The 22,216-nt window shown below is 36.6% G+C and overlaps 1 protein-coding gene across 5 annotated transcripts in view; it reads right to left on the bottom strand.

Annotated features, from left to right (window-relative positions):
• The window catches only part of Slc4a7 (solute carrier family 4 member 7), an 89,137-nt gene that overhangs the window by 37,811 nt on the left and 29,110 nt on the right, over positions 1 to 22,216 (bottom strand). For 3 of the 5 annotated variants that reach the window (XR_004116330.1, XM_031362281.1, XM_031362279.1), the window contains exons 3-10: positions 19,138 to 19,284; positions 15,492 to 15,630; positions 14,647 to 14,807; positions 13,046 to 13,234; positions 6,808 to 6,923; positions 4,565 to 4,722; positions 2,336 to 2,423; positions 173 to 319 (exon numbers count right to left, since the gene is read on the bottom strand). Coding sequence is in view for 4 of the 5 variants with exons in the window: in XM_031362281.1 (XP_031218141.1) it covers positions 173 to 319; positions 2,336 to 2,423; positions 4,565 to 4,722; positions 6,808 to 6,923; positions 13,046 to 13,234; positions 14,647 to 14,807; positions 15,492 to 15,630; positions 19,138 to 19,284 (1,145 nt within the window). In the remaining variant the exon portion in view is untranslated. Of the gene's footprint in view, positions 1 to 172; positions 320 to 2,335; positions 2,424 to 4,564; positions 4,723 to 5,367; positions 5,428 to 6,807; positions 6,924 to 13,045; positions 13,235 to 14,646; positions 14,808 to 15,491; positions 15,631 to 19,137; positions 19,285 to 22,216 lie in introns of all 5 variants that reach the window. The other 2 variants (XM_031362282.1, XM_031362280.1) reach the window with 2 other exon arrangements.

Raw genomic sequence — 22,216 nt, 5'->3', positions numbered from 1 at the left:
TAATTTACTTTCAGTGCTAGGATTTACGCTAAAGAAGAGTTCTCAATAAGCTACAGCCACTGTAAATAGTTGCAACTTCTGTGTCATAAAAATCGTAACTTTCATTTTTCATGAAAAATTTTTAACTTACAAAAAGAAAATAACTCCTAAAAGTTTATCTCTAGACTGTTACCTGAGAAGGGACACTTTTTGGAGGCTCTATGCGTATGGAAGGATCCCACTCTCCTGGAGGAAGGACAGTTACTTGATCTAAGAATTCATCAATTCCAGATAGGAGGTCATTTCGATCTTTTGCTTTATAAGCCACATCATGAAAAATCTACAAAAAAGAAGATACTGAGCAGAAGGATTTTACAGTGGAAAGAAAACTCTACCTGTACTAAAATGCACTTTAGATACAGAAATATTGGGATAGAGCAATGGTACATGTTAACAGCATACACTGCCCACAGAGGACCTGCTTTCAGCTCCCATAACTATTACGTGGCTCACAGCTATCTGTAAGTCCAGTTGTAAAGGATATGACACAATCCTATATACTCCATTGGACCTGTACTAACATGTGCACATACCTCCCTCTTGCATATACACATATGTTAAATAAATAACAAAAATAAAGTGACACACACAAACAAATGACATAAAATCTCATCAGCAGCAGGCATCCACTCCACCTGGCAATACTTAGCCCATTATTAGTATTAACAGATGAATCAATAACAAAAAAAAAAAAAAACAAAAAAAGTGATGCTTCAATACAAAGAAAAAACATTTCACAAATTAACAGCAATTTGTTATAAATTAATTCATAACAATGTTAGGTCATTCTATTTCTGCCACTAAAGTGTTATTTATCCTGAATGAATAATTATAAACAGAGTAGTTATTTGTTTAACAAATATTTACTGGTTACCCATGACTTGCAAGGTGCAAAGCAGTATGTGACAAAAAAGAAAAAAGAAAAAAAGAAAAAGAAAAAAGGAAATAAAACAAAAAAAACATGCAGTCTTTCCAGGTAGAACAGTGAGTTAAACAACTGCCCAGAATGACAAGCTTCCAAGAGGAACAAACATTCAAACAAAACACACACACACACACACACACACACACAAACCAAGCAAACAAAAAATAATTAAGCAAAGTGCAGAACAGAAAGCTGACAGAGAAAAATGGAGAGCCAAGAAAATGTCTGCCTATCAGAAAAAACTGATAACCCTGACAATTAAACACAGAAGTAAGAGAATTGGTGTGAGTTTGAGTATAGTCTGGGCTAGACAATAAGACTTTGTAAAAGCAAACAAACACAAAACAGAGGTGTGATACTTGAGGGGAAATCATGCCACGGGTAGAGTTGGTAAGGCTGATGGTCAAACAAGTCACAGTTGTAACATACTGGGGTATAAACAGCAAAACTCATCCAAGGAACAGAAAGGAAGCAGCTACTGCCAGAGCGAAGGGAGTATGGGGAGGCAGTATCAGGGCGCAAGCGTGCACAAGAGAGCAAAGTCCTCTGACAATACCAGGAAAGGATTTGGATCTGAACTTAAAGCAAATGTGATGGTTCATGCCTTTATCCTAGCACTTGAGAGGCTAAGCTAGGAAGATTGCCAAGAATAAAGCTAGCTTGGGCTATACAGCCAGTCTGAGGCATGCTTCGGCTATATAGAAACCCCAACTCGAAAAAAAAATTTTTTTCAGAAGATCATGAGATGTTAGACCCACAAGAACATGTTATTATCAATACAGATAAAAATTAGAAAATCATTTGAATTAAAATGTCAGAGTCTAAACCAGGAAAATAGCAGGGATTATAGAAAAACTATTAGTAGCTGACAGATCAGGTTCAGATATCCAGGGATTCTGATGCCCTGGGCAGACAGATGCGTTGCATTGTCTCGCAAGAACTGCTGGAGACTTCTCACTACAGAAGTTACAGCCAAATATGACATCCCCAAACCAAGAGAGAAGTAAGGAGACACAGAGAAGTTCCAAGGAAAGCCCAAAGAAACAAAATTCTGAAATTTTAGGACCAAACAAACTTTGAAATTTCAATGCAATCAATAAGGTAAAAAGTACAACAGCAGCAGCAAAATAGGTTGAAAACTACCTATTCCTGACCAATAGGTCTTACAGCCTCAACAAAATCATGTGTTGGAAACTGCTTACTCCTGAGCAATAGGTCTTAAACCCTCAACAAAGGCATGTTAGAAGAGTGAATATGAAATAAAATAGCACAGACATCAGAGATAATTTTTATAAGCTTTACTATTAGAGAATGGACAACAATTACATATTTACTATCCAGCTCAAAGGGATTTGACTGTATTTTAATTACCTCATCTGTCATGAGAGTTGCTATGGACCTGCCAATTTCATGGTATTGTGGGGCCTTCCCCGCTGGTCCCAGTAACAGAAACAAAAACCTAAGAAAAGATCAAAGTATGCAGATTTTTAAAAAAGCGACATATATACACAAATCCAGAAACTTTCAAAAATTATTCTATTATAAACACAGAAACAACATTCAGACTTTTGCAAGCACTCACGGGTACCAATAAAATAATGTAACTCTATTCAAAACAGATCTTAACTGAGTGTGGTGGGCAGGCCTGCTATTCTAGCACTTGGAAAGCAGAGGCAAAGAGGATCTAAGTTTAAGGCCATCCTCAGCTGAGCTACAGGAACTCTTATTTCAAATACTAAAACAAAATAAGCAAAAATCAGATCATGAAACTACAAAAGGCATTCATAATTTATTTCTTTCCCAGCTTCCTTACTGTAAAAGTTATTAAGAAAACGTTTTTCTATAAAAATTCCCATCTTTTATATCCTTCTGGATTACACAACTAACTCTGGTCTGAAGTGACAAAAACAAGCAAAGTTGTAACAATCCTAAGAGGGTGTCACTAGACAACCTAGGCTGACATCACACTGCTCAGTTGGTCTCTTCTTGCTGGGCTTACAGGGTAGCAGCACCTCACTGTTTCCACACTAATTCCTCTTTAAGAAAAGAGTCGAGTATCTCAGAATGCCTGAGCTTACGATACAACCAGAGGTAACCTTGAACTCTGGACCCTCCGGCCTCCACTTCCCCTTCTGCCCCAAACAGGTGTTCCCAACCACACCCGGTTTATGTAGTGCTGGGGATTGAACCCAGAGCTTTATTTTATGCATGGTATGTAATCTGCCATCTGAGCCTTATCCCACACTGATTTCTTGAAAGTAAGCATCTGTCAAATCAAATAGTTCAGAATATACACACCAAAAAATTCTGCACTTTGAAACTATTCTGGATCAAAGCCTCAACACCATAAATTTCTAGCTTCAACACCAAACCTATTACTTTTTAATGCTAAATAAAAGTACTTAGTTGTATCCTTGTTAACACTACAGTAGCAAATATTCATATTTTAACTGTTTTTGTATGTTAGCATATAAAACAGTGGGTTTCATCAATACTTCATTCTTTTTTTTAAAGATTTACTTATTTATTTTATGTATATGAGTTCACTGTAGTTGTACAGATGGTTGTGAGCCTTCATGTGGTTGTTGGGAATTGAGTTTTGTAGGACCTCATTTGCTCCAGTCAGCCCAAAGATTTATTTATTATTATAAATAACTACACTGTAATTATCTTCAGACGCACCAGAAGAGGGCATCAGATCTCATTATGGGTAGTTGTGAGCCATCCTGCAGTTGCTGGGATTTGAACTCAGGACCTTCAGAAGAGCAGTCAGTGCTCTTATCCGCAGAGCCATCTCACCAGCCCTACTTCATTCTTTTGTAAAATATTAATATTCTTACCCAAATGTGCATCCTCTTATTTTATGAAAAATTAAATATAAAGTAATTAAATCATTCTCTTCACTTATCAACACTATATTGTTAGTGAAAATGGTAGTAAAAAAAAACATAAAATGGGTACATTTCTGTCAAATTTCTATTAATTCTTCATATCTTACTGAATCTATCATGACAGTACATTATCAACTAAACCTCTTCATGCCACTATGCAACCTCTCTGATTAAAAAACAAAAACAAAACCAAAAAAGCAACACAACAAAAAGAAAAACCCTAGCTGAGTTGCCCATGTGGGAAGCTAGCACTCAGGTGGCTGAGGCAGAAGGAATTGCAAGAATAAGAATTCAACCTGAGCCATACAGACTTCATCTAAAACAAACAAACAAACAACAAAAAGTTTCAACACAAATATAATAAAGTTATTTTCAAAACACATCACACTCATGATTAAGCTTCTGATGCTATTGAACCACAGAGATGTCCTACTTTTCAGGGTTTATCAGATGGTTAACAAAACTTGCTAATTATTCTTTATAGCCTGATAAGGAATCAGGCTAGCCTGGGCTACATAGTAAATTCCAGAATGGAACTAGCTAAAAGCTGAGAGAAGGGAATGATAACTTAAACTCTAACACTCAAAGCATTTTGGCATAATGGCTGAGTATCAACAATTAGTAATTAAGTAGTGCTTCTATTGCACAGAGCAAATATTTTTCCACCCAGTAGACTGATATAAACAGTCAAAGAAAATCTGCTTTTTACCTAGTGGGCACAGGAACCTCAGTCAACCCTGAGAGGAGAACTGCAGGAGCCAGTCTCACAAACGCAATGATAGGCCTCTCCAAGAAGTCCACTTCTCCTACCAAAACATTGGATGCCTCAGCTCCTGTAGGAATTTTCCTCATGAAATTCATGTCAACCTATTGATAAATAAGTAATTTAGAAATATGATTACTTAGAAATGAATGAAACAATGATTTTAAGACTACTACTGGCAATCAAGACATGAAATCTAAAAGATGAATGCACACCAAAATTCCCACAGATACAGAATGGAGTAGACAAGTACAAAAAATGCAAGCAAAACTCACCACTCATTGTTCTAACTACTACAGCCTTTATTACTTTAGAGCTCTATATAATCAAACATAAACTTGAAATTTTTTCAATGAATAGATTATTCATTAAAAACTGGTGAGGACATACAGTACACAAACTAACGACGGCTCATGAAATGAAATTATACACAGTGCTAAAACATATTCATTACATAATTTTCTATTATTCAGACTTATTGCTTATAAATCCTCATTTTAAAAAAAAAACTATCATTTCCTAGAATTCTCCTTAAATGGAAAAAAATGTCATTTACAATGAAAATCAATAGCTTTGATTGATGAGACATGGGACGATGTGTAAGGGAGACTCAGCTGTCTGTGTATAATTACAAAAGGTTACAAACATGACACCAGAGTAGGTGAGGCTCTCATTCATACACAGGCTCACACAAGCTACTAAACAACCACTAACAAGACTATCTATTAAAAGATAAAACCAGCACTTACAGCGGGCCTCTTGAGTCCCACACCCAGTGTGCCACAACTACAGTGCCAGGAGGCAGACTCCTGCCCAACAAGAGACAGGGAGGGTACACAAGAATAGGCCAAGTAAAAAAGTAAAACTGTGACAGAGGAACAAAATCAACCACAGCTGCCATGCCCAGAGAAGATTTATACAATGTAAATTACAGTCATTTACTTATTCACCAACAAAGAATAAGTTTAGCTAGGGAAACTTTCTGATAATCTGAAACAGCACCAATGAAAGCAAGGGACATTAGAAGTGACAGCTGTGACAGCCTTTTATCATCTGTTTTGTTTTTGACAAGATTTTGCTATTTAGAAGTATTTAGCTATTTGGGGTATGTAACCCAGGCTAGCCATAAACTTGAGATCTTCTTTGGCCTTTGGATAACTAGGATTATAGGCATATGCTGGCATACCCATGTGAACACGTTCAGAATAGTCAAAATCCCTAAAGGCAAGTTTTCTATAATGTGAGTCCAAAGCTCCACAAAGCTACAATACAAATCATTTCAACCTTTATCAGTGAGGTGTGTGTGGTTTGTGTACAGATTGTAAAACAGAATAAAAAGCTTTAAAAAAAAATGGATCCTTTTTGGCATTTAATACAAAGCCTTCAATATAAAATGTACAAATGTTAGTGTTAAGCAGGGTAGTGGTAGTGTATGCCTTTAATCCCAGCACTTGGGAGGCAGAGACTGGAGGATCTCAAGGTTTGAGGTCAGCCTGGTCTACAGAGTATGTAACAGGATGACCAAAAAAAAAAAAAAAGAGTTAATATTTTATGAGTTAATAGTCAACTGACAGGCAGAACATTTAAAGTATACTACCTGCCCCAACCACTAGAAAGTAGTCTTAAAGCTCAGCTGTCACTTATGCTTAGTGCTCTGTTCTGGCCTTAATAAGGGTTTTTTTGTTTGTTTGTTTGTTTGTTTGGTGGGATATTATTATTTTTATTTCAATGAAACAAAATAAATTCACAGCTTTTTGCTGTTGTTGTTGTTGACCCATGCCTTTTTCATAGATCCATGCTTCCCAGTGGCATTCCAAACAGTGCTAACACGATGTGTTAGCAACTCTGGGATGCAGTCCAGTCCAGGAAGAAGGCGCTGTTAGTGCTGCAATGCCACTCCCAAAAAAACCTCTTCAAAATGATTCCAGTGTCATGGTATTGATAAGCAGGTACAAAGAAAAAATGTCATATTGTTTACAGTGTTGTCTTCTCAACCGCTGAAACTGTAAGCATGTAGTTATCCAAACACTTGGAGCCTAGCTCAGTTTCTGTCCATGTCACAAGCATGCCATGCAAGTGTATGTGCACCAGTCTACTGAACAGTTACTATAAGCAATGGCAACAAAGCAACACATTACTACTTATTCTTAAGTAGGAAAGCTAATGAAAATTTATAGTTCCTGAGTTACCTTGCTAAAGTCAACAGTGCTATTTTCTCTGCTTCCTCCACTTCCGTTACCTTTCATTTCACCACTTTTACTATTGTCCAAGTTTCCAGGAGCAGACTGTGGAGAAGCCAAAATGCCTGTATTTAAGAAAACACAACCCAAATTAATAAGGATAAAACCCACTTTGTAGCCTGATTCTGCTCATATCCTTAAAGTGATGGTTTATTATGAAAGCAAATGTGAGAGGTTAAAAGGTGCCAGATGTTAGCTTCATACAAGCAACATGAATTAGAACACATGAACAGGATGAAGTTGTGTATCTTAATATTCAAAGCATTATACTAGAATCTACACAGTAGCCTTTTGGAACTACCAAGGATTTGAGCTAAGACCAGAGTCTTTGGGCTCCAACTATGTCTAGATAACACACTTTGATATCCCTAGCCCATGTAAACTGTATGGAATTCAGTGAGGCTTGGCTTTATCTAGGATGCTCATACTGTATGAATCCACTGACAAATTCTTAGTGTAATTCAGAAAATTTAAGAGTTGCATTTAATCTTTCTAAACCATAGTTTCATCAAGAATTTTAATTTCTTCAATTTAATTTAATTGTCTAATTTCTACTGTCATTCTCCCTAAGAAATCTAAGAAGAAGACCAAAAACAAGTCTTCCAAGTACAAAGATTAAGTACATAATCAATGAAACTAGGCTAAATAATACTCATCACTTGTAGCCATGTGCTCAGCTAATTCACTCAATCTCTATGGTTCAGCAAGCCTATCAATTAGTATATGAATAGCATGGTTGTTTGAATTATAATGATGCATGTTTATGTGTTAGTATGCTCACTTCAGGTTGACAGTCAACAGCAGCACTTCATGGTAAGACAGCTTAAAAGCATCACCTATGCTAATCTATCTTGACCACAAAAAGCTCTATAAAAAGCTCAAATCTCAAGAAATTTAAAATATAAGTTGCATCACACAGATTTCTATAATTAAATACATATTTTTCTTCAAAAATAAAAGACCTAGTCCAAGAATATAAACTAATTAATGTTTCAAACACTGAACATTTTAAGAGGAAGAGACTGTAATGTAATACAATCTACCATTGTATAGGAATTCAGTTAACATTTGTTCAGTTAATACTGTTCAGTTACATTCAGTCCTCTGTTATATAATGAGTATCACTTCTACAGTTGCAAGCATATGAGATGTACTTGATATATCTAAGCATGTTTATTCTTATAGAATAGAGCAATTATAACTATTGAAAATAAAAAATTAGGGCATTTGGGTTCAACTCTGGACATAAGTCCTCTGTGATATTTACGTCTCTGCAACAAACTAGGGTATCATTGTAAATGAAAAGCCTTCATATAAAAAGCACTGCACTTAATTTAGGCATGTAAATAATTCTCTAGATAAATTAAACAATTCTGAAATAGAAGTTACTTCCTAAAATAAATATTTTGAAATTGACTTAACATGGAAAATTTATTAAGATTCCTTATGTTTGACCTTTGCCTCTATGTTTTCAGAATAGTGTCTCTTCCTTGCCCAAGAAGGCTGAGAGGAATTAACCTTATCAGTGGCTTCAAAACACTTCCACACAAGAAAATCAAGAAGCATTTTACTAAAACTCTGGTAGCAACTGTAAATGAGTACTAGCCACTACTGACTGTTCAAATGTATTCTACAGATAATTAAGACAAAAACATAATGCAGTTTTTAGAAAAACTCAGCCATAAGATTTGAGAGCAAAGAACAAGGAAATTTGTGAGGATGGGGGAGGGGACGCAAAGTCAGTAGGAAAAGGAAGAAAAAGTAAAGTTCAATTGAAATTGTTTGGTCATCTTCAACCTGTCCCTTTTTCAAATGGCAGGCGCATGTTAAGAACACTTCACCTGCCAAGCACAGAGGCACGATCCTGTTAATACTATAGCACTTGGAAGGTAGAGACAAAAGGATCAGAAGCTTAAAGCTACACAAGACCTGGTTCTTAGAAAAGAAACGAAAGCATTCTACTGAGATCCTCTCTTCCCAAACTCAGCTAAGTTAAAACTGTCTTCTTAATTAGTCTTCTGTCTAGTAAATTCCTACAACTAAGAATCAAGGTAGTCAGAAAATGAAGCTTCTTATCACTACATAGTACTCCTCTATATATCAGGTTCTGCTAAAAATGGCTGAATGTTCTAAGAGCAAATGGCAGTTAAGAAGTAATGATGCCTAATCCTGTGACTTTTCTTCAGTAGTGATGACCTTTACCTTCAGAAATCCATCCATTTTCATTTCATCTATTCAGAAAAGCTGATATACATCTTGTCATAAAAAAATCATGACATTAAGAAAAAAGTATGCCTAAATTTTCAATTAACTAAAAATTTACCTTAGAAGTTTACTTTCTTTCTCTTTTAAGACTCTACTTGTGTGTGTGTGTGTGTGTGTGTGTGTGTGTGTGTGTGTGGTGTGTGTATGTGTGTGTGTGTGTGTGGTGTGTGTGTATGTTGTGAACATGTTCATATGAGTGGTCTGAAGAGGCCAGCAGAGGGCATCAGATGCTGGGGAGTTACAGGCACCATGAGCCATTTGACAAGGGTGCTAGAAATCAAATTCTAGCACTCTGCAAGAGCAATATGAAATGTTAATCATAATGATCTCTGCAGCCCCATAAACAAGTTTTGTAATTTACTTACAAAAATATATCCTCACCATAGGTATAGAACCTACAGTTGTGAAAAACGTGAGGGAAAACTTGGACTAACACAGTCATAAATAAAAAACTAAAGTCTGTTCCAAAATACTTTACTCCTCTTTAAATAAAGACTCCATGCATTTATAAGAGAATCTCAATCTTCTCAGACAGAGAATGGGAAATGAACATGGCATCCTATCATAAGAAGGTAAAGATGTACTACTACTCTTTAAAGAAAAGCATCAAGCAAATTAAAGGGGTCTCTTCATTACCATTCTGTGCTTCTTCACCTTAAAAGTGCACAAGAAAAGCCACCCTTCTAAGTTTACATCAAAAAAGGCTTCCTAAAGCACTCCAATATCATGACCTCTAAAATCCTGGTGGAAAAACATATTTAAGGATTTGACTTATGTAGAGCCTTCTTTGTAGTATTTTTATAACCTAGATTTAGTAAATTTATCATTTTCTGTAATACACTGTAAGGAACAAATCATGCAGAAGTCAATCATAAGCATTATCTACATATGCTGCTCAAGCTATGTGCTGACAGGCATTCTCAGTGCAAGTGACCCAGAGGCAGAAAGCACCACACGTGGAGGACTCTGGACAGTTGCCTGGAGTGAAGTCAGTATTTTCCTCATTCTTCTGCTCTTGGCCTTTGAGTGCTTCTATGTCTTCCTCAGGCGGATGAATTACTACTCTGGGAATATCATCCCTGTCAGGTGACACCAGTACTTCTGGGGCCTGAGGCTGAGTCTGTTGGGAACTTGTGGAGGCCAGGCGACTTAAGCCGGGGCTGGAAGGAGGACTGCTCTGGGGAGTGGGTGCTGGGGTGGTACACCTTGAGCCTGCAGGGGTGCCAGCTCTTGAAGAAGGAAGAAGATGACTGAGAAGAAGGGATAAAGGCGATTCTCCTCTCAAGGAAAGGTTTGAGGCAGACAGACCTGTTCGCAAAGAATGGCGGGAGGCTGACAGGCCTTCCCCTAAGATAAAACAAATAAGTAAAAAATGATGTTCATTGCATTAAGCAACAGAGAACACAAAACTCAACTTAAACCACAAATTACAAGCTTTAAATTCCTCTGTGAGCGTTAGCAGGTCAGTCAGATTGTTACCTGTAACATCACTGAAAAGTTCTTAAACTGTAATCAGTTCCCTGGCTGAATGGATATTTTAAAAAAATTTTTTTAAATTATACCAACATTTATAGATCATTATCTCTCAAAGAGCCTACATTAGCATTACCTAATAATTAACGTAAAACTGGTATTCAACGTCTGTAACAGGGTCTGGCCAGTGCTCTTAAGTAAAGTTTAAAAATGCAAGATAAATCACAAGAACTATTTTTCAAGAGAATCATAAGCAGGTATGATGAATCTCTTAGTTCAAGGCTACCCTGGTCTATAAAGCAAATTTCAAGCCAGCCGGGATTACACAGTGAGGCCCTGTCTTTATAAAAAAATTAGTGAGAGAGACAAAGAGAATTATGACATCAAGTTTTAAATCAGTATTCCAAAGCACACTGTCTTGCTTCTACCATAGTATATCATATACACAATCACTGAATTAGCTAACTAAAAACAAAGTCTTGAACAAGAGCAATAAGAAATAAGTCTAGAATATTTAAAAAGCATAGGAATAATTACACTTAAAATACCTGGCACTACCAGTAAGTGTGGCTTAAAAGAGAACCACTCTCCTGTAGCTTTTTTCAACCAAACAGTAGTTGCATAAGAAACGGAACTACTGCATAATCAAAACTACATGGTCAGAAGAGTAAAATATAAAAAAGATTAATAGTGTGATAAACCCATTATTTGTTTGGTAACTTAAGTAAGTTAAAAGAGGCAACTGTTAATACATAAACAACTAATATTTAGTTTTTAAGAACTTCATGCTGAAAAGTTGATTACATTATAATGATAATGCAATGAAATAAACATAACACTACATTCAAAAATAATCATTGTGTTATGAAGAAAAGAAATTAAACTACAGAGAGAATAAAGAGAAAATACTGCATAAAGGAATAAAAGCTTATTAGAGTTCTTCAGGTGAAGGAACACACTTCAGCACAGTAGAAAACACAATAGAAGAATGAAACCAGAACTATCCCATGTATAACTTCTTTCTAAATTAAACCTAGGTCCCTTAAATGTACCAGGTCATAATTTTAAACAGATTAAAAGACTCTTTAACGACCAAATTAAATATCTTACTCTGAGCTACAAACAATGGCTGATGTCAACCCCTGACATGTTAAGGCCTTACTCATGTGGCTAATAACTTAGACAACCACTTAACAGCTATTCAAGGACAGAAAGAGCAAAAAGCTCTTGTGTCCTGTGTCCCATTTGTCACAAGCTGCAAGCCTCCTAGGCTTCCCGTTAGAAGCAGTAAAGACCCTCAGAAGCATCTGCAGCTGGGCTTTCTAGGTTTTGTTATCCCAGTTCCACTTTAAGAGCCAAATAAGAACCATACTGGTGTACTCCTACTTTAGAGAAAAGAAAGTAAAGCAAGGCAAATGTTCAATGTGGATTAGTTCTCAGAAACAGACCCCTGTCTGGTTACTTAAAGAGCAGGAGGAATAGAGAGTTGGTTCATCAGTTAAGAGACTTGTTGCTCTTCCAGAGGAACTGGGTTTGTTTCCAGCACCCACAGGGTGACTCACAACCATCCTTAGCTCCAATTTCAGGGGATCCAATGCCCTCTTCCAATCTCTTATTCATGTGAAACATGAATAAGAACATATATCTGCAGGCAAAACATATACACAAATAATATAAAAGTAAAGTTTAAAAAAACCAAACAACTATCTCCTCAATTCCTACAAAACCTGCTGTCATCCTCCAAAAGGGAAGGCAGAACTGATTCTGGCTGCCTGGGTTTGACCTGTTCTCAATGGACTCAAAGATACCAACTTGTCTATCATGAAAACCTTCCACAAAGCACATAAATATCTGAAACCAGTTCCTAAAATACTTGTTTATGATTAGTACTTTTAGCATATTTAGAAGAAAAAAAATCATCAAGAAAAAAACCTGATACAGGCATAAAGCTCAAACTCAGTATTTAGAATTAAAAACATTAAAGTTATAGATCATATTTTATGCCTCTTAAATAATTTGCACAAGAAACCTCAAATCAAAATTTAAAAAAAGCAAATGTGGAAAGGGATAGCAATTTGACTACTTAAGAAAAATGTTTGTCATTTTAGTAACAGCGAATGCTCTCTTCTCATCCAAGTGTTTTCTATCTCACACTAGTCTTGTTTGTACAGGCCTGTAATTCTAGTAATTGGGAGACTAAGGAAGAAAAATCAAGTTCAAAGCCAGCATAACCTACACAGTTTCAGGCCAGCCATGATAGATAATGAGTCTATCTCAAAGAAACAAAAACAAGCAACCAAAAGAAACACTTAATAATGATAATTTTGGATAAATAAAAATGATAACAGCATGGAAATATCATTTTTCTTGCAATACGTATTAACTGTAACATACTAGAATGCCATTAGAGAAGTGTTAGGGAAAAACCAGACACCACAACTGATCTCACCATTCCTTTCAAGCAAGTGAGGATCAGAATGTTTCTTGCCTATATCTGCAAAAGATCGAACCAGGGGAATCCGACTCGTAAACCTTTTCTCATTTTGATGATGATGTCTCTTCAGAAGAGCTTCTCTGACGTTCTCCCTTATGGAGTCATCTAACTGGCCAGATGCTATCATGTTGTCTAACACCATATCTAGTCAAAGGAAAAAAAAAAAATTCAGAGTTATTTTTTCTATATAAACACTATGAAAGCATAAGCATAAAGATAAATATGAAAAGTATCCATCCAACAAGAAATAATTAATGAGATTCTTATTTTACTAAGCAGTATATTTTAAAGAGGCTGCTTCCCTATATAGATATGGTAAATTCTAATTAAAAAATGAAATAGAAATAGTAAATTCTACTTAGCTAAACATTCAGTGGCATAGGCTTCTAAACATTTCCTCAAAGTGTCTGTGTTATGCTAGGAGCAGGGCAGTAAAGTGATAGCTCTTACTCTGCCAGAGGTACAAAACCAAAGAAAAATGATAAAATCCCTGACATAGTAAATTCTATCAAGAAATAAAAAGGAATGGGAAAATGAGAGGCCTGATGCCCATGCCCTTGTATGAACTAGTGTGGTCAGGATACTATTTTCAATGCACTGTACAAACATCTACAAAGTTTTAAAAGTAATTTATTTATTTTACTATACTCGCCTGTGTCTGGGTATATATGCATGTGCACCATGTGATTGTATAAGCTTGTAGAAATTTGAAGGGAGTGTCATATCCCTTAGAACTGGAGTTACAGTTGTGAGCTGCTATGTGAGCACTGAACATCAAGGCTAGGTCCTTTGATATACCACAGGTACAAACGTTTCAAAACATAAGTAACAACATTCTTTTTTAAAAATAAAAGTTCTATTTTGTGACAACTATAAAATGAAAGGAAGACTCATCGGTCCACACTCAACATTCTTAACTCTAACTCAATTTTTCAGTCATTCATACACAAATGGGATGAGAATTCAACTATCTACAGCACACAGTCAAATCTAACAAATAAAATTCAAGTTATTTATAGCCAACAAATTACAGTTAAGTTTTTGGGTTTCTTAATAAACCAAAATACTGCATCTATTGTTTTTCTGTGAAATCAATCTATATTGACTTCATAGTATTTGGTTTATAATAAACATGATGTTGTTATTGGGCAAATGTAGACTAAAGTCATTAAATGAACACAACTCTTTTTCCACTTTTCCGACTCTAACTCCTTATAATCCTTCAAGTCTGTCTTGTTAGCTTCCACTGCTGTATCTAAAACCAGCCTTACTACCTCATACAACTCCAAAGAAATAGCTAGACTTCTTGCTTCTATTCCCAGTCCAGAGTAACCCAGGATAATATTCCCAAAGTACATGTCAAAATCATTCCTTTCCCAACTTAATCATTAAAACTGCCCACATAAAATCAATGTTTCAGGCCAGTAAGTCAAGGGTAACCTTAATCTGTCCCTTTTTTGGGCAAGGGGGAAAATGAGCTTAGGCCTGAGCCTAAATAACATCTAATTTTATTCAATTATATTAAATGTAAAAAAAAAATCAGTTTATTATATAACCTGCTATTTCATCGAGAGTGCTTGCTCTCATATCCAGCATGACTGTTCCATTTAGGATACAACTCCTCAGTTCAAAGAGACTGTGCAAAGACAGAGTTGCCACATAGGGTTTACTCCATCGGTCACCACCATCTTCAACATCCTCTTCAAATTTCAGCCACCTAAATAAATAATATAGAGAAACTAAAAAATCATGAACATTCCATTTGTTTATTTTAATGCCACAAACATAAACTTGATATTTAAAAAGAAAAACAAGGAAAAAAAAATCACTACCAGAACAAAATAGTGTTTCAAATACATTTCCACAAATTAAGCCAATGGTTTATATTGTCTGCAGCCATTAAAACCTGATACCTACATCACATGATAAACCTGAGGTTTAACGACAGATGAATAAGTCATCACAATTTGTTCCTTTGTGTGATAAACAAAATTTATATTTAAAAATAGTAAGGCCACAAAAACAAAAGTACAGCATTTCACATCTTTATCTAAGATATTAACTTTAAATTTGTTTAAAGCAATCTGACTATCACTATTATAACCCCTCTTATAACATATTAAATGAGAATATTCAAGGGAATAAATTGAAGGCAAAGAAAAAAGAAAATTTCCAGGCATTGACAAGTAGCAAATGACTTGTTCCTGTAAGGCCAGCACCAAGTAGAGAGAAGCAGGAAGACTAGTGCAAGTCTGCTACCAGCCTGGGCTATATCCTGAGTTCTATCTAGACAGCCAGGATTAGAAAACAAGGCCCTAGCTCAATAAATGTATAGGTAAACAAACAAATCACCAACTGTATCCTGTACTTAAAAGTCATAAAACAGAGTGAGCAATGTTACCTGGCTGTCTCCTTCCATTCATACTCTTCTCCATCTCTATAGCAGAGCTCATCCATCTCTGTGAAGAGGTCATGGGGAATATGCTCCTCATCGTCATCTTCAGTCCCAAGGATGAACTGTACCCTCTGTGATGGTGTGTCTTAACAAAGCAACAGGATAGACATTCTGGGTACAGTCTGAAACTAAAACACTTCTGTCACATAAAATAGATTTTGGTGGAGTGTGGTAGCTCACATGTACAATTCTAGTCTCCTGAGGGCTGAGGTAAGAAAACAACTTCAGTTCTAGGACAGCCTGGTCTGCATGGTAAGTCCTAGACCAGCCAGGACTAGACAAGTCTTACTTCCAAAATCCAAAATATGTACAGTGAAATTTCAAGCTACCATTATGTACAGGACAGCTTTCCTCCTGTTTTAGAGAAATACAACTGTCAGCTAGGGTTTATGAGGTCAGGGTCATTGCAAGAAACATACTTGCAAAAAAAGACACTAGACCATTAAATAGTAGAAAACTGTAAGACTTTCAATTAAAAACAAAATCCACCATGCTATACATGAGAAATGAGTTCAAACTGAAATTGAGCCCGTAAGTAAACAATCCTCCAGGCCCTGTGGATGCAACTAACAGAACACTTTCAGAGGACAGTTAGTGAAAGATGTGAAAACAAATGGCAGACTTCAGAAAATGACACAGAGTTTTCACAGATTTTATGTAGAATGAATGCCCAGAGGCCAAAGCAATATTTCTATGGACAACTGCTCTACTCTTTTGCATGATTTTGAATGGCTTCATTACTAAAGAACTTTTAAAGAGACACTGTAAGTAGTATTTTTAACTTTCATTTCTGAGTATTCATTGCTACTAGTGAGAAAAGATTGGTTTTCTATTGTGACCAACGAATTCAATCAGTCCCATAGTTCTGCCCACTGTTTAGAGTAAATGCCTCTTGACCCTACATCTGCAGAGACTTTTTTCCTTCATTGTAATCCATGTGTGATGTGTATACCCGTGCCTCCCACACACACACATACAGGACAATGCTGTATAAAGGTGTTAAGACAGGATACTTCAGCCTTTTTCTAAGACACTAAAGAGGTTATTAACATTTGGCCAAGGACAGAGGACAGCTTTAAATGTGGCCCCAAACTGTAAACTTATATAACATAATATGAGATTATTTGTTGTTATACACAATTACATAGTTCTTAAGCATGAGCTTTGTAGATCACAATGTGTGTGGCAAACTCAAAACATAAACACAGGGACTCGGAAAATTTGGCCGTAAGAGTGCTTGCTCTGCAAGCATGAGGCCCTCAGTTCAAATTCCCAGCACCCACATAAAATCCCAGGCACAGCCATGCGTGCCTGTAACCCCAGCACTAGGAAAGAGATCATACACTCCTGAGAGCTGTGACTCAGAGCAATAAAACAGAGAACAATAAAGACACAAAGTCACAGAGATCCACTTGCCTCTGTATCCTAAGGCTGAGAATAAAAGGTATGCATTACTATGCCTAGTGATTTATTTTTTAATTATGTATGTGTGATTTGTGTAGGATTTGTATGGATGTATATAGAGCCTACAAGGGGACAAAAGGGGGGTGTTAGATCCCTTGTAGCTAGATTTTCAGGTAGTATGAGTTGCCTGAGGTGGATTCTGGGAACTGAACACATGTCCTCTGATAGAACAGCAAGTTCTCTTCACTGAATCGTTTAACCACTTCTAGTCTCTGTTCATATTCTATCAGCTTAATACATTTTACCTTAGTTGTTTAAATCAGAATATAGTATCACTGACTCCCACTCTTTCTTTCTAACAAACAAGGAAACAAGGATCAAATGGCCTAAGTCTCTAAGCACTGCATTGGTAGCACCTGGATATTTTTGGTGCAGACAGTCTGGCTTCACACAGTTCTGCACTGAATGAAACCTGTGTTATTACCAATACCTGTGTTATGCAAGTCTCTACCTCTGTTGCCCGTACAGTTCTCACTTTCAACAAGACTGAAACACTGCACTGCTTTTAGATTCTTCTTTAACCCAGACTTCTGAGAATTGGCCAGGCTCTGCCTTCTGTTACCAGACCAGAAAAGTTTCTGAGAAACTAGCTTAGGCAAACACAGGACTTAATCCTTCGTGCCACTTCTCACAATTCAGAGTCTAGACTACCTACTATCCAGAGACAGACTATTATTTTTCAAATTCTGTCCAGCTGAAGAACAGTTTCAAAGTGCAGGCCTAAGGTGAGTTAAAAATAATGTATGGAATAACTACAACTTGCTCAGACAATGAGTACACCCTAAGTCTTCACACAAGGATGCCTTGATTAACATAATCCAGAAATCAATCCACAACACATACATTATGCGGCTAGACTATGTGCAATCACTAGCAGCACTGGGATTATAAACACACGCCATCACTCGGCTGTTATGGGTGCAGGGAATCCAACTCAGGTCCTCATGCTTGAGCATCTCGCTCTTTATCCACTGGGCCATCTCCATAGCCCATAAGTGTGTACACTGTTAATCTCTTTTTAGATCAGAAAAAAGAAAGCTGGATATGGTGGGTACCTATAATCCTACCACTCAGGAAGTAGAAGCAGGAGAATCTGGAGTTCAAGACCCATCTCTGCTATACAGCGGGGGTTTTTTGTTTTTTGTTTGTTTGTTTGTTTTTTTAGTTCAGTCTCTGCTATAAAAGATTCTGTCAACAAACAAAACAGCAACAACAAAAAGCATGGATGTACTTTCCTACTAAGGCCAGGAAGAATGGCCCCTGCAAAGAAGGGTGGAGAGAAAACTAAGGGTCACTCTGCCAACAATCACCCTTGAATACCCCACCAATGTGTGTACTGACAAGGGTATATAAGTGCTTCAACAAAGTGGGCTTCAAGAAGCCCGCTCCTCAGGCACACAGATTCAGACATCCGCTATAAAGGACTACAGACGTGTGCATTACCAGGCTCAACACAGCTGCCTTCTGTACAATTGTTCGAAAAATATAAGGATGAGAACTTGCCAAACAAGCTCTATACTTTGGTCAAACTTACGTTCCTGTAACTACATTAAAAAAAAATCTACAGATAAATCAATGTGATTTGTGGATGAGAACCAACTGCTAGTGATAAAGTTATGAAACACCCTCTTTTCTCTCTTCTGTTTCTCCTCTCTCTCTCTCCCACTTCCTCCCCACTCTCTCTCTCTCACACACACATACACACACACACTCATGTACCACAGATTTTGGTCTAGGGGAACTGTCATATACTGCTGATGAAAATGAAAATGATTGCAACCACTTTGAAGGCACTCTAGAGATTTCTCAAGAAATAAAAATTAAAAATGCCATATAATCTATCAATACCACTCCTGGGCCTATGTCCAAAGGTCTCTAGACCCTGCTAGAGAAATGCTTGCCCATCTATGTTCATTGCTGTTCTAGTTACAATAACTAGGAAATGAAAATGAACCTAGATGCCCATCAACAGATGACATCTGTCACCTATAAGGAACATGATATATCTATGCTATGTGACAGAATATTATTCAGCTATGGAGAAAGAAAAAATACTGAAATTTTCAAGTAAAAAGATGGAACTTCTTGGAAAAAATTAAGCCATTAGCAGATGGCAACTTCTTCCTACCATAAGAAGGAGACTCCCGTCCATCTTCTTTATCTGAGTCTTTGTCTTTTCTTCTCCGGTGGTGATGTTTGTGCCCTCGATGCTTGTGACGCCGACGACTCTCTTTACTAAATGGCACATGAACACCAACATATACAGCTCGATGACCTATTTCAAGTTTTTAAAATGTTAATGGTTTAACCAAAGTGAAAGTACAACATTCAGGAAAGCACATCACCCTTTATTCTATAAACAAAGAATTACATGTACTCTCAAAGTCAAGATGTCAACAATGGCTGCCTTCAATTATTTATTTTATAAAAGTGTCACAACATGTTACAGTAGAGCTTTGCAATAAAACTGATCATTAAACTAGCCACATGGATTACTCATGTAAGCCTAAGTTTGTCATTCAAACTAAATCGAGAAGCTACATATACCACAAAATATGGATAAATTTATTCTACCTTGTAGAACTCAGGAAGTTAAGGCTTCCAGGAAGAATGGGAGTTTATGATTATGATTAACCAAGGCTTTAAAGAGATAGGAAGCAGGCAAACAAAAAAAAAACCAACCAAAAACTATGTACTTTTAAAAAATATAAACAAAAATACTTAAGTGTTTAAGTATACACACACAAACATACCTATACACATTTATTTTACCCACATTCAGGAGCAATTCAAGTTAATAAACATTCTTAGTATATATCTTAAGGGTTAAATACCTCATATGTCATAATACACTAACATTTAAGTAAATGTTTGTTTACTAATTTTTTAGTGTTTCAAAGAGTTTGTTATTTGATTTGAATAACAACAAGCTTCAAACATTAAAAATCTAAAAACATCAATCAGGGATAAAAAGATGGTTTAGGGGTCAAGAGTACTTGTTACTCTTTGAGACTCTCTCCTACATAAAAGCTCAAAACCATCTGTAACTCTACTGCCAGTAGATTCAAGACCTCTTCTTCTGACCTCTGTGGGCACCAGAATGAACATGATACATACATAAAGGCAAAACTAAATATGTCTTTTAAAAAATATGCACACTTTATACACACTACACACACTACACACACACACACACACACACACACACAAACACAAAGTAGCAGAAAATAAGATTTTTATAACACCATTACTGTGCTTTTAGAATAAGAAAAGTTACTACTGGGAAAATATTATCCTTTGTATTGTTTTTTTTTTTTTTTACCCTTTGTATTCTAATCCCTCTAAAAAAAACAAAATGTAGTCTCTGAATGAAATGGACTGGGTACATATAGCAACAATACTATGTCCACTACTGAGAGGTGACAACCGGATTTCTTCAAATAGCTTAAATAGTTCATTATTTAAGTTGTATTGCTTTGCTGAATACAGAGAGATGTGAACTACAAATTTAAAATATAGGCAACTACAGAAAGAAAAAACTCTTGAATAGACTGCTTGTTGCCTTTTTATATAAAATAAAGCAGTATGCTGAAATATTAGGCTAATGATACTCATTTCATAAAAAATTCATAAGATGGTCAGGAAATAAATATATTAGGAAACTCTTTATCCTGAGATTTTCTGTTGAGGTTTGGTTTGTTGCTGCATTGCAATGCTAAATACTGGCCCCCAAGATCTGGTTGCCTTTGGGACAAGGAAACCTCATATACATCAAATTATATTATGTAACCTTGCTCCTTAATTTAAAACTATTAGTTGAATAAAGATGCCTACAGCCTACCTATAGCTGGGCAGAAGAGAGGTATGTGGGGCTTCGGTTCCCTGGTTTGGGGTCCGAGGAAAGACCATGAGGAGAGAGGAGAGCGACGAGTGAAGAGAGAGGAGAGGACACCATTGGATAAGGGATCATGAAATTGGCCATGACGGCTAGCCAGTCAGAGTAAAAGTTTCCCAGGTGGAAAGTCCTATCTCAGGGTTATTGACAGGGAAATAGGTAGAAGAGCGTAGAAGACTGATATCTTCCAGCTGTAGTGCTGCTAAAGCTTATTATAAATATAAAGATTTTGCCTTTTATTTGGAAACTGAAGGATCAAAGGTGGGGTAGAAAGCCCCAATTAATTTTTACTAAAACAAATTTCTGTTCTCATTTTAGCATTTGCTAGGCTAGCAATGAACTCAGAATCCTCCTGCCAGAGTTCAAGTAGAGATTACAGGAATGTACTACCACGCCTGGCCTCATAGATGAGACTTAAATGTACATTTGATCCTTACCAGCTACATTTGATCCTAATCATTTGTCAATTCCCTACCTACAAATATGCTGTCTCAGTATCAATCAAGTAAATGAAGCTGGGCCTGGTGGCAGAGCCCATTGGGAAGCTGACCTATAAGTTCAAGGCTAGCCTGGTATATTCGCTACTTTTCTCACGTCAGCTTTCTGGATGCTGAGATCAAATACATGACCAACAACTTTTTAAAAAGGATTTATTTCAGCATAGTTTGAGAGCATATATTAAGTCTATTAAATTCAGTAAGTCATGACAGCAGACACATGAGGCTCTTTCTCATGGCTTGACAGATCAGGAAGCAAAGATAGGGCACTTAAAAACTCTGCTGTGTCCTCCGTTTTCCTTGGCACCCTGCTGCTGTCTGTCTGCTTTTTCCCTTTCTTTCAGACAGGGCTCTTAGGTTATAGGATAGTATTACTAACATTAGAGGTAGGTTGTCCCTCGTCAATTAAAACTCTAGAAATACCCACACAGATATGCTCACAGGTGTGTATTATTCTAAGTGCTTCTAAGAGTTGACAGTAAAGACTAACCATCAGACCTACTAGGTTACACAGCAAGTTCTTGGGCAGAATGAGCTACACAGCAAGGTCTTGTCTCAAAAAACAAATGTGTTCAGTAACTGAGCAAGTTTTAAAGTAAAAACTTAAGACTTTAAAGTTAGAACCAGACTTAGGGAAACACAGTGAACTTATTCGTTGACACATCTCCTAGTACCCAAGCACTCTGCCTAAAATACTAAAAACTTGATACAATCTCTATGAAAATTAAGACTTTATTATTGCCGGGCGGTGATGCACACCTTTAATCCCAGCACTTGGGAGGCAGAGGCAGGTGGATTTCTGAGTTCGAGGCCAG

Source organism: Mastomys coucha, unplaced genomic scaffold, assembly GCF_008632895.1.
Source record: "Mastomys coucha isolate ucsf_1 unplaced genomic scaffold, UCSF_Mcou_1 pScaffold9, whole genome shotgun sequence".
NCBI lineage: Eukaryota > Metazoa > Chordata > Mammalia > Rodentia > Muridae > Mastomys > Mastomys coucha.
The sequence above is the reverse complement of the archived record's forward strand: the minus strand, read 5'-3'. Positions and strand labels throughout refer to the sequence as shown.